General features: G+C 42.1%; 1 protein-coding gene across 2 annotated transcripts in view; it reads left to right on the top strand.

Annotated features, from left to right (window-relative positions):
- Positions 1–688: 688 nt before the first annotated feature.
- Positions 689–13,478, top strand: part of HHIP (hedgehog interacting protein) — a 95,111-nt gene continuing 82,321 nt past the window's right edge. For both annotated transcript variants that reach the window (XM_075543744.1, XM_075543743.1), the window contains exons 1-2: positions 689–1,528; positions 7,151–7,343. In XM_075543744.1, the coding sequence (XP_075399859.1) occupies positions 1,247–1,528; positions 7,151–7,343 (475 nt within the window). In that variant the 5' untranslated portion in view covers positions 689–1,246. The remainder of the gene's footprint in view (positions 1,529–7,150; positions 7,344–13,478) is intronic.

Below are 13,478 nucleotides of genomic sequence, written 5' to 3'. Positions count from 1 at the left end.
GTCTTCGTGGAAGACGGGTACTTCTTGGAACCGTCTTCAAAGCATTTCCATGGAGAGATCCCGGAGCATCTGGGCTCTCCCACCGCCTCCAAGGCAGACCCTGGTGAAGAAGATCTTCTCAAACCCAGGCTTCTTTGTAAAGACCTAGTGAGGAACCAAAGAAGTCCAAGCAGGCAACGCGACAGAAAGGGACCCCAAACTCCCTTGGCCAAATTCCTAAATCCTCTCCAGTGGCCACATCCAGGTTCTCTAGAGAGGGGGCTTCCCTTCTCGCCCCTCGTGGTCCACTCTTCTCTTCGGATCCACTTTCTCTTGGAGCCAGCTTGGCCACCTTTCAGCTGCTGGCAGGGAGCAGGGGCTGCGGGCAGAAGGAGGGAGCCGGCCGGCGCACGCCCCCACCCGGGCGCTCTGGAGAGGTGGGCGCATTCCGCACGCTCTATAGGCAGGCGCCTCCGGTGGCCGCCCTGGGGCCCGCCCCCTCCGCCTCCCGCCACCCCGCCCCTCCCTCCTTCCCTCCCTCCCTCCGGCCTCCCGGAGGCCGCAGGGGGGGAGGGGAGGGGGCGCGCTCGCGCCAGCCCCGCCCCTTCCCTCCCCCCGCCCTCCGGGGGGGGGCGGGGGCGGGGGCGCGAGGAGCAGCTGTGACGTCAAGGGGCGCGCGGTGGCAGCACCTCCCCGCGCGCTAGTTAAAAAGAAGAAGAAAAGAGGGAGCGAAACATGAGAGGCCGTGCGCGGAGCTGCAGTCGCCGGCAGAGGAGACCTCAGCATCAGCTAGAGCCCAGCGCTGCCCCTGCCCCCGCCTGCCCCGCCGCAGCCGCCGCTGCGCCGGGTCCCGCTACTGTCTCCCCCAAACAACTCCCGTTACACGGACAAGTGACCTTCTGCGGACTTCTTCCCCTCTCCTCCCTCTTCTCTTCCAACTCCTTTCCCTTCTCTCATTCCGCAGCCGACAGCCCCTGACCCCACTGACACTTGGCACTCTCTCAGACGGTGCCATCTGCACAACTTTCCCTGGCTCTTCGGGCGCCCTTAGGCATTGGACCCATCGCTGGGGGGCAAAGTTGCATCTCTCCAGATAGTTTCTCCCCGGCCGCCTCCCTCTGCCTTCCAAGTGCCCCCGCTGCCCCGCAGCCTGCTCCCGGAGCTGCGCCCTAGTGCCCGTGCTGGGCAGTGGCCTTACACCCCCTCCTCTTCCTCCTCCTCCTCCTCCTCCTCCATCTCCTCGTGCGCCCGCTACTCGGGGCAAACGATGCTGAAGATGCTGTCCTTCAAGCTGCTGCTGCTGCTGACCCTGGCGCTGAGCTGTTTGGAAGGAGATGCTAAGTTTGGGGAAAGAAGCGAAGGGAGCGGAGCGAGACGGAGAAGGTGCCTGAACGGGAACCCCCCGAAGCGCCTGAAAAGGAGGGACCGGCGGATGATGCCCCAACTGGATCTGCTGCATGGGGAGGAGATGCTGTGTGGCGGCTTCTATCCCCGGCTGTCCTGCTGCTTGCGGAGTGACAGCCAGGGACTGGGGCACATGGATCACAAGGTAAGCTCCCGCCGGCCTCCCGGGTGCCTGTGAGCCAGATGGAGGCTCCCGGGACTCCGAGAGCAAGGTTGGGAGTTATAAAAAGGGGCAAACTTTCTCGGGGCGCGGGGGTTACGCGGGAGGGGGGCTATTTCTGGTAACTGTTGTACACGCTCCTGCGATTCCTGTGTGTGTTCCTGGGGGGGGGGGGGGTTGCATAGATAACTCCCCTGCCCCCCGAAATCTGTGGTCTCGGGATGCGGTGCAAACCGCCCATCTCAGAAAAGACTCGCTTCTTGTGGTACCCGCGTCCCGGGGCGGTGGAAATGTTTTAAAAGAATTGCCATTAACAAGAGAGTTTTGGATCGAATCCGGCATTGGCTGCGGCGAAACTGTAAATTAAGGCGGCTGTGGTTTCCGGTTTGTTTTTCTAGGGTAAAAAGGTTTGTGCCGTTTTCTCCACGTGTTCGGTTAGGGAGAGGATTGAATAGTAAAGATGTTGAAGCCCAGCTGGTTTACGATCCCTGGACCCATCAGCAGGGTTTTTCTAGTGCTACCACCGTTAAACCGGCGACAAGGACCTCATGATTGTCCTGTTAAAGAACCAGAAAAACTGGCGGAAAAAATTGCTGGGGGTTATTGATCACATAAAACGGAGACGATTCTCCGTCGTTTTGTAAGATTATAAAGTTGGGCTCCCGATCGGGCTGCGTCGTCCAGGAGGCTGGTTTCGGAAATATTGACACTTTGATTTCTCGTGTGCCGGTAGGTTTACAACAAATACGAGAAAAGTGTTGTCGGAGTAGAAAGGCGGGCTTTAATTTTGAGTGTGCAACATCTTTCTTGCCAGGGGATGCAGTTATGCGTACTATCTACTGTACTCCAAGAAAAGAATGCGGGACCACGTCATTAACAATCACTGCACGTGAAATCAACAATCAGGTGTCCTGGCCCCCCTTCCTTTCCCCATTTTAGGTTTAATTAAGAATTCCTCTGTTACAACGCCACAGTTGTCAAGGGCTGGGAGACTCTTGGAAAACTTGTGCTTCAGCCATGCTGGCCCAGGCATTAAAAAAAAAAAAATACCCAGGCTGAATCTAATTTTTATGCTCAGTTCACGGTAGATTTCACTCTATTCTCATGTAAACAGCTCCTACGAATCAACATATGCGTCTGGGTGGTATCTCTCACTTTGTTTTGTCACAAAAAGCCATATTGCATCATTTAATTTGCTCAAGTCATGCAAATAGGAAAAAATCAATAGGACAAAAAGGGGTCGACTATCCTCCTCCCCACTAAACTGCTGCCCACACACAGAGTCCTGTTGCTTATGGCAAAAGAATAACAACAACACCATTGTGTTTGTTAGTTGGTTCACTAATGGGTGAAACTAGAGAACATCGTTCTCTTTCAGTCCACAGCTCGGTCCAAATGTTCATGCCTTTTGAGGGAGCATTTGTCCAACTCGCTCTATTCCCAGATGAGTGAGAACTGTCTTGCTGCAGGTTTTCAACCCCAGCTCTCTTTATTCTTACCATATGCAGCAGTCGTTTGAGATTCAGGGAACAGATATTCCAGCATTTCATTCAAAACAATGTCATTAAGCTCCTGTGTTGTAATTGAATTAAGTGACAAAATAGCTACATTCACATGATCTGAAGGGGTTTTACCAGGATCCCAGAAAAACCAGGAAATTCAGAGAAAGGTTTAGAAATAGTTCGCCTCTGTGTGGTAGGCACTATTAGTGAACCAGGATCTGGAGACCCTGAAAGACAGGACTCTTCCAGGAACATGAGCTATAAAAAACGTGGTTCTTTAACTAGATTTACAGGGGAGCTGGGAGGATGCTACTCAAAGGGTTAGAACATATTTATAAATATATATATAATTTTTTTAAAGAAATCATTCTTGAGGAAGCAATCTGCTACATTAGCTATCCACATTCCTTTCCACTGTGCATGAGTTCAGTCTCCAACAAACTCCTGCTCATTTGGAAAATGTGCCCAGATTAAAATCGGTACATTTGATTTTACTGGTTCCATTACAAATGGTTTATAAACCAACAATATTCTAATTGTTCAAAACCCAGATTTGGTATGATTCCGCCTGTGCATTCTTGACCCGTGTTAATTCTCAGGTTTTAATAGCTTTTAAAGCAGGTTATTTAATAAGAAACCCTAGAATTTCTTCTCCCATCCCCTCACCCCCACCTCAAGCCTTCCTGGCTTATAATGCGTGCTAAGGTGTTATTTCATAATGTGTTTAGGGAAGATGCGGGCTATTTCAAAAGGCCCATTTTTGTTTATGGAAAAAAAATGTTTTTTCCCCAGAAAGAATTCTGCAGCTTTTCAAGAAACTACAGTAGGAGTTTTTTCCTAAGGAAAGAAACCTCATCGTCAAAACCACAGATAGTAGCAAACTAGGTCGGAGTACAGCTAAGCACTTAAACCCAGTTTCTAGATGAACACATTTTCTTTAATGAGCTAGCATGAAGTTCAGTTCTGTAGTCAGAGTAATACATCGCTCATATTTTAGGTTTTATATATTTTAATAATTTCATGTCCTGGGGTGACAAGTAATGCCCTGAAAAGTAAGTACTGCCAAAAATTGGGAAAAGTATGCTGTTTTAGCAATGTTTTTTGCAGCTCCTATTTATAACATCTTGAAAGGTTCTTCTTCCCATTAGCCAAATTGAATCTGCAACCAACTGAAATAACCCCCATTTCTAAAATTTAACTTGTAGCCACGGAGCCGAGCTCGCCCTACCTTGGGTGGTTTCACAGCCAAAGCTGTCCAGGAATGGGTGAAAAGTAACTGTTTTCAAGTGTGTCTGTCCTTTTACAATCATTTGTTTGCACTGGCTCTTTCAGGGACAAAGGCTATTGTTGAACACATCCAACTAAACAAATAACTCATCCTGGGGTCCTTTAACAGCTGCCTTAGTACAATGATCTATTTACATATTAGCCTAAAATTGAAACTGAACTCTTTAATGACATAATCCAGCCCTATAGTCCTGAGGCGCCTGTGTTCTCTCCAACAGCTGAGCAACCTTGCAGGCATATGATTTTTAGAAATATCTTTTTGTATATTAAGTGATCTGACAGAGACATTTTAATATACTGTCATGTATTTCCATCTCCTGTTCACTCATTGAATTCAATTCGGGTGCCATTTTGCCCCTCTTTGTTTAGTTGATAAATAAAGAAGAATACAGAAGGTCTCTGTCACCATTTTCCCATTTGTTGATCAGCTATCATCATAGGCCACGCTTTACCGTGTCTTCCAGTATTTATCTTACCTTTCTTTGATAGCTTTTATTTTCATGTGGCTCAAGATTAAAGGATCACCTTCCAGATGTTATAAATTAGTCAGCGACAGCCACAATCATTACTGGGTATGCTGTGATAATGTTTAGAAGTTTTACATGATTCCCAAAGTACATTTAGCTTAAACCACTATAATTTGATGGGTTTGTGTATGGCTTTTAAAAATTGAAACAGGAAATTAGCTGAAATTTCTTTTTTAAGATTGATGGCATTGTAAGACATAGAGTTAAGAACCATATAGACAGACACACACACGCACACACAGGCGAAGAAGGAGGAGAAAATTACCCAGCACGTCCATACTCATCCGTCTAGAACGGTGTAGCAGCTTTGGCAGAGCCAGTTTAATTGACTTCAGTAAAGACTATTGGCTCATTGAAACCAAAGCCAGAATGATGGCTCTATCTTTCTTCAAATAGGTATTTACAATGCAGACCTCACACAGAGCAAAATGTTACCATCCTGCTGGGCCTGAACAGCGTGCATCTTTAAAAAGAATAATATTATACTTGATTTCAGATAATTTATTGATTCCTGTTCCTGAAGCTTTTGATGAGATTTTGTGGCCAGGACACATTCCCAAAATGGTCAAAGGGAGAAACATTCTTTAGGCAAGCAAAGTCAAAGGCTTCCTGGAGAGCAGCTGGAAAGGTGTATGGGGATCCTTTGGTTTTAGCTCGAAAATAATAGGAGTCCGCATATTCCCCATGAAAGCAAAGGTAATTACATTCCAGTTTTCCAGCCAGCAAGAGGGGTGGCTTCAGCATCCTGCAGTTAGTCTGTTCTCAGAGGACTCCGAGATGATAAACAAACAGAACAAAGTTGAACACTATTAGTCTTGAAAAGCTCTGGGGAGGATTGCCAGAATATGGACAATAAAAGACATTTAAAATGCTCTTGGAATGCAAATTCTCAGTGCCTAGGAGATATGTTTCCTTTTAGAAAACTTCAACCTTTTACACCATTGTCATTTAAATAAACTGATAAAAATCACAATGCCAGTATCTTTGGGATTGAGAACTTCTGAAAATTACCAAGTAGCAGGAACACATCCTATATCTTTCAAACTAGAGTAATCTGTACTGGTATTTTAAATAGTTGTAGTATTTATATTCAATGGCTCGATATTTAAGTTGCTTTTTTTTCTCTTTCCGATCCAAGTTTTGTGATCATGTAGCTCACCCTTTTCCTAAAAATATAATTTATTTAAATTTAATTAAATTTCCACTTCTGAATAAAATATTTGCTTTAAAATGTGATCTAGAATTCAAAATGGTTAACTTCAGTTCATAGATCTAAAGTAATAATTATAGCTAAATAGAGTTGTATGAATTGGGAAAAATAAAAAATTCTGTCTTTGCTATGAAAAATCAATACGTTTATGTGAGAAACATGTTGATAACTTATTAAAGTCTTTACATTTTTTAAAAAGCTCCTGAAGTAAAAATTTTAAAGTTAGGACTAAATACCAAAACTGATTTTATGTAGAATCTACTAGCCTCAATGAATCAACAGCTCCCAAATTGGTCTTAATGAAATAAAAGGTATAACATTGTAAAACTAATGATAAAAGTATGGCTTGTTTCATTAAAATTCACTAAATACCACACAAGAGCACTTTCATTAAACTAGTGTTTATTCATGCATGTAACATACCTGAGGAGCTGGTTAGAAAGTTTTTCCTGGCTAAGGTATAATGAATAATAAAAATTGGTCTTAACCCTGTTTGATTCAGCTTTGGATATTATTTTTATAAACATGAAAGGCAGATATTTCCTTACTTTAGAAAGCTTTCCCTGTGCATACTATAGATTGAATTGAAATAAAAAGAAAAATGCATTTTAATTACATCTTCAAGAATACTGTATTAGGAATCTCAAGGGGGGTGGGGGTGGGGAGGGTTGATTTTTACCTAAGCTTTGCCTTCAAGAAAATTCCTGCCTTACATGCTATTTGATAAAAGGATTTGCACTTTTGAAATTAAGTATCAGTCACTATACACTTCAAGGCTGTTAAGTGATAAAGGGTTAAAGAGTTTCAGTGTGATTGGCTTTTCCATTTTTTTTCTCCCACCAGAGAGATAGCTAAAAGGAACTTTAATTTTCAGGGGCCAAAGGAAGCTTTATATATCATTACCCTTTGATAGTGCACCTCAGCGCATGAAACTAACTGTATGTGCTTATGAAGACACAATTCTGTATTGTGATATAGCTGCTTTTTCCAGTTGACTGTATTTCTGACTTGCTTTCTTACTAAAGAACTAAAGATAGCTATACAACTTTTTTTAAGCCTATTTCTGATATATGACTTTCAGATATTCTCTGTTACCAACAACACCGAATGTGGGAAGTTACTGGAAGAAATCAAGTGTGCTCACTGCTCTCCACATTCTCAGAGCCTCTTCCACGCATCTGAGAGAGAAGTCTTGGAAAGAGACCTCGTGCTGCCCCTGCTTTGCAAGGACTATTGCAAAGAATTGTTTTACACTTGCCGCAGTCACATCCCAGGTAATAGATAAAGAAAGATCTGTATAAATTAAAGAGATGACTGCAGAATCTCTTTGGAAGACAGCACTGTGTTTAATTACGTGTTGATCAGAATGTAACATGTACCTCAGCTCTTAAAAGAATGCCTTTTTTACCTCATGCTGACATCTACCAGATGCTTCACCTGCTAGTGGTGGCTGGAAAGGAATATTGCATTTTCATTCTACAAATCGTTTATGGATCTTGTTGGAATTCATATTTCCTTTTGTTGTGTTGTTAAATTGATGGCATAGTTGGTAATCTTTACACACGATGGCTTTTCACTACAGATCTTCCTGTTGCAAGCTTCTTTACCCAACAGTATCGATATCAAGATAACTTCTTCTATGAAAGTTGACACCGTAATCGGGGATTATCCATAGACTTCTATAGTAGTTCCTTAAATAAAATATGAGGAATCCAAATTGGTGACATATCTTATAAAGCACTTCCATGTATAATGGTTTATTTGCTACTCAAAAAAAAAAACAAAACAAAAAAGGTAGGAAAAATGGAGCCAAGTCCATTTAACAGATGAGAAAAATCCGAGGCTGAAGAGTAGTGAAATATTTTAACCTGAGTTATATCAGGAGATGATGCTAAAATAGAAGTAGATGCTTCTAGGCTTCGCGTGTAACTAACATACCTAGTCACAATCATACATTGGACCTTAATAAACAGATAACTGTGTGTAGGCACGGATTGATTTTTTTAAGTTTGAAAATGTTTTGTAGTTGTTTTCATTGAAAGAAGCAACGTAGAAGAATGTAATGAGACGGATTCCGTTTAGTTAGGCGAAGTCGCGCACACACACTAATCTGAAGTTAGCAGTTATAAACCTAAATGGCATGTAGGAAAAGACCAGCTTCAACAACGGTAGGATACACTTAAGAGAATTTTGTATTCTGCTATGTACATTTCACTTTTTTTCTCTCAACAAGAAACATAGACTTTCCATTTTTAGAGCAATCTCTTAATATCCTAAGAAAACATTGTGACTGGGGCTCCTCTCCTCCCTGGTGGTGCAGCATGTATCTAAACCCATTCCATGTGAAAATATTATCATTGCCTTTATAAACTCAAACCCTGTTTCTAAGGCTTTTCTTAAACCAGCTGTTTCTTCCCCTTTATCATGTTCCTCAAAGCAAAGTAGAATAGGTCACGGTTGCCTAGAGGGCCCTGGAGGGGTGATAACAGATTAGATACCATCAAGGTTTGCTGCAAACTTCTTCCTGACAGAAGTGGAGAGTGTTATCAGCACTTGGTATTTTCCTTTACGTTTATCTATTTTAGATCAATACAACTGTGCTGGCTTTGGGGTGGGGGGCAGTTGTGGGGCCCTTTTAGTTTCCAAACCAAAATAAAACAATAGTGCCTGAGAGAGAGCTCAGCAAACAGCTCGGGAGGCAAGACTGTAAGCAACTCAACCTCATGTCCCCTCCTCCCCCCTCCCTGGCTCCCCGAGATCAACATATGTGGTGACGAATGATAAATTTATTTTTCTACAAAGTTTGTATATGTGTAAAACTGCTGAAGTGCATCAAGATGTCAAGTGCTTTGGGTGGCCACCCAGGCTGCCTTGAAAGATAACCAGATGAAAGCTCCACTCTAGTGGTGGATGGAACAGCGAGGGAGCTTTCCTGAGAAGGACCACTGGCTTTAGCCACAAGTCGGGGGTCTTCCTTTTATCCATCAGATGCTAATAATCACTCAGAAGACTTGTCCCCAAAGCACACTGGAACAACACATTCTGCTATTACTGAGGTTAACCCACTGGTTAGCCCGAGAGATCGTTGGCACATAGGTGACCATTTCCCAAAGTATGTCGAGTAATGTAATCTTCCACTCAGCCTCTGTCCCAACACAGAAGGATATTTAGATTCTAGCCCACACACTTTTTAGGAGATACTGCCAAATGAAATTGATAACATGTCTATCACTGTAAGTCTTTTTAATGGTCATCTTTGTCTCCGAAGTTCTAAATTGTGCAAAACAGCTACTTTTGCTTTTTAAAAAAAAATCAAGAACTAGTCAACGTTTTTTTACTACCTTCATTAATACTGTCTTTTCTTTCTGTGAGTCAAAAACTTAAACGGGAAGATAATCTAAGGGATACCTTTTGCTAAGAGAAAGCAAAATGTTGGCAAGAGTTGGAAGAGAGAAAAGAATCATAGTAATATAATTTTCCTCACAGTTTTCAATTCATGGATAAATGAGTATGTTGAAGATCTGTCCCTTTGCTTTGCCTGCACATAGCTGCAGAACACTCACATACCAGAAAGCGATCTACTTTCTGAAAATTTTAACTTTACAAATAACCATGCCTCAAATAAGAAAAAAACTAAATAGCTATATAGTGAGGGTAGACTACAAATTCATTAAGTCTGAATATTCTCTAGTTGTGAACTTAATTGGTGAATTCTGAACACTTATAAAAATGGCCAAAATCACATTAAAACCATTGAGCCAAGCCGATAGCGCGGGATTTCTTTCTGCTCGCATTGTGATGCACAGGGTAGTCTCTTATTCTATCAGTGATGGAAATACCACAACTCGGGTGTACAGAGGATGTCTGTTGATCTTGCTTCTTCTTTTGTAACTACTATCGTAATTTTATCAAAACAGGGTTAGGCTGTTATCACCTCAGCCGTAGATGATTTTACTGCGAAGTATCTGCACACAGTTAGTTCAGTTGGCTTCATCATGTTGCTCATGGGTCTCATCAAGGGTTTGGTCCTACTGAGTTTCTTTATTCCAGTCACTCCTAAACCAGTCACATATTCTGCATGTGTGTGATCAGTCCTAAGGCGAGCGGACCAAAAGGAAGAATGGACACATAAAAACCCAGTAACTCCACTAGAAAGTTCTGACGACAAACCACACTGACACTGGATCAGAAAGACCCTCTGCTCCCTCCATTGTTTGTTCTGAGCAGCTTGTATAATAAGGAAAAAGGGACTCTCCTTTAGATTACATGCGGAGACAAATGTTGAGGCCCAGAGCAGACCAACCGGGAGCACTTACTTTACAAGTTGGTGGTTTACAGAGTGCTTTGTGATGTCGAGGCTCTGGGTCTAAGGGAATGAATAGTTACTGGTCAGAGGTGTTTGATAAATGATTAGAAGTCCCTTGGTGGTACAATCAGCTAAATGCTGCTAAGTGGAAGGTTGCAGGTTTGAGTCCACTCAGGTGCCTCAGGAGGAAAACTTGCTCCTCATTCAGAAAATTCAGCCACAAAATTCCAATGGAGCCCCATTATCATCTGACATGTCCAAGGTCACCATGAGTTAGGATGAACTCCACAGCTGGTATGTGAGCGCGCGCGCACACGCGCGTTTTCTGTATGTGCATGTTTAAGCTCAAGGGTACCATTTAGTAGATTACATCTATCCTAGCAAAAAGAAGTTATTCAGTGCCCTGAAACCAGACCCTTGTTGCATTGCAAGGAAGCTAGTTACTAAAAAAAAATTACCTACTTTCTCATCTTTCATTGCAAAATCTTGTAAGGTAAGTTTTGATACAGGCATTAGGTTTCAAATATTATGCTTTAAAGAAAAATACTCACTTGTATGTAAAATTCTCCTGAGCTGGCGCCCTCTGTGTCACATTTAAATTATTCAACTTCTCTAGGTTCTGTAAGAAGCCAAAAATATGGCAGATCAACCTCATCTGGCATTGAGTAGATGCAGACTCAGAATGACCCAGTAGGAGAAGAACTGCTCCTTTGGGTTCCTGAAACTAACTCTTTATAGGAGCAGAGAGCCTCCTCTTTCTTCTGAGGAGTTACTGGTGGTTTTGCACCACTGATCTTGAGTTTAATAGCTCAATGCATAGCCCACTACACCAAGACTCCTTCGATTTTCTGTAAGAAGCTAGGAGAAATTCATCGTTAAAATTCTGCAGTTTTATTTGCTCAGAGAGCATAGTATCTCTGGAACCACAAAGTTTATGAATATGCACACATTAATCTTCAGATGTTCCGCTTGAGAATCATTCCTCACTTCCTCATGCTTGTCCCCAGCTAGTGCTTCCTTGTAAAATGGAACCAGCCACCAGCATTGTTCATTAATTTCCAGTTAATATGGTTTTGTTTTCAGACTGTAGTGCTGCAATACAAGATTTTTTAAAAAAAACAAACTCAATTTCTCTTGAATTATATTTTGAAATATTTCTATGATCCTGCGGGCAAACATCACATTAAAATGAAATTTTATATCAATTTTATCTGGCCTTGAAAACCCATACACAGTGGCAAATAGGTTATTTTCCTGCATGATATTTGCATGGAGATCTTGCTGTTTGATTGCAAATACTTAAATAATGACATATGTGTGGGGGGGATTTGTGTGTCTTTACCTCCCACTCCCCCCCAAAAAAAAAACCAAAAATATTTAATGTTTGTTAGAAGTGGTTGCCAACTAACTCAAAGGACAGCTGTTCGAATTCACCCCTGTTCACTGAGAGAAAGGTGTGATTGTTTCCATAAAGATTTGTAGCTTGGAAACCCCATCATCAGGGCAGTTCTATCCTGCCTACAGGGTCTCTGAGATCAAAATCAACTGAATTTCAGAGGACTTGGTTTTTGATATGGGGGCCTTTGGGAAGTAGATTGTGAAGCCATTTAGGATATATAAATCTAGTGGATAGATAGATAGATAGATAGATAGATAGATAGATAGATAGATAGATAGATAGATGATATAGATATATGTCCCATGACCGTCTGGTCATTTTTATCCACAGGGTCTCTACAAGGCAGGGTAGATTATCATCTGTGGTTTCCAAAGCTGTAAGTATGAGAGCAGGGGTCTCATCTTTATCCTGAGCAGCAACTGGTGGGTTTGAACTAGCAAGTTTGTGATTAGCACTCCAAAGCTGCCTACCCCAGTACACCATCAGGATTATGTGTGTGTGTGTGTGTGTGTGTGTGTGTGTGTGTGTGTGTGTGTGTGTAAAACTCCAGGCCAATATTATACATGTACAGATCAAAAGAAGATCTAGCCTCAAGCTACAAAAAGTTGGATTTAACAGCTCGGTTTTTCCTTTTACCACTAAGAGACATACTAACTCTATTGGGCAGTTTCATGTATGTAGTTATGAAAGAAGAGAGGAGAAAGAGTCTGTGGCAAACAGTGACTTGCTATAGATGAGTAAATGCTTTGGCCTTCATTCCTCTCTCCAATTTCTCACCCCTAGACAAAGCACCCTCCTGCCAGCTGCCTTGCCCCTCCCATGGAGCCCTGCCCAAATGCTATGCCTCTTTTCCATCTCTCCACCTAGCCCCCCATTTACAGGGAGTGTGTGTGTGTGTGTGTAATCTTCGATCATTTAAGACTCTTAGATCCTAAGCTTTGTCTGAGGGAGCTCAGGTCAAACTTATTGACCTTATGGTCATTGATAAGTCTTGTTTATCCCACATTCTTGTTCTTACAAATTTTTACTAAATCTGGATCTATTTTATGACATATACTTCAAATCTATTAACAAGTGGTTTTTCTCCCAAAAGTAATAGGGAATACAGTAACTTGTTAGATTAAAAAAAACAACTTTGAATGTAATTAAGATTTGAGACCAGAAGCAGGACTTTTGGACAGGCATCGAAGACTTACTCTAGAAGCATTCTTTGTAAGAGCAGAAATCATCAAAATCTATGTGAATCTTTTGGCTAAGCTCTCCATCCCCAAAAAACTAATACTTCATGAACTCAAATGACAAAGTAACTCAAATCTGCATTTTTGTCCGAGAAAATCCTTTTTGGTATTCAAAGATAGTTACTTTTGTTTGATAAAAGGTCATCTTCTCAGAAGGGGATAAGAAGGTTTCAAACTCATCAAGTCTTTTGTGTTTGTGCTTTGAGTCTTTTTTTTATTGACGCATTGGTGTTTTTCTTTTGCTAAGTTGATGCTATGTCAGCTTTTCTTAAAAAATTGTGTTTGACCATGAAAAGTCAACAAACGTCCAGGTGTTCTCAAGTGTTTCCGACAGTAACAAGTATCTTTGAACTCTATATTCCATTGCTTCACCATTCATCCCTACAGTATGTTAGATACAAGAGACCAAAACTTCAGCACAGCATCAGACTCCTTATTGGCCAGTGTCTTGATTCTCCCTTCCTCG

Source organism: Tenrec ecaudatus, chromosome 3 (genome assembly GCF_050624435.1).
Source record: "Tenrec ecaudatus isolate mTenEca1 chromosome 3, mTenEca1.hap1, whole genome shotgun sequence".
Lineage (NCBI taxonomy): Eukaryota > Metazoa > Chordata > Mammalia > Afrosoricida > Tenrecidae > Tenrec > Tenrec ecaudatus.
Note: the sequence above shows the minus strand (reverse complement) of the source record. Positions and strands in the feature narration are given on the sequence as shown.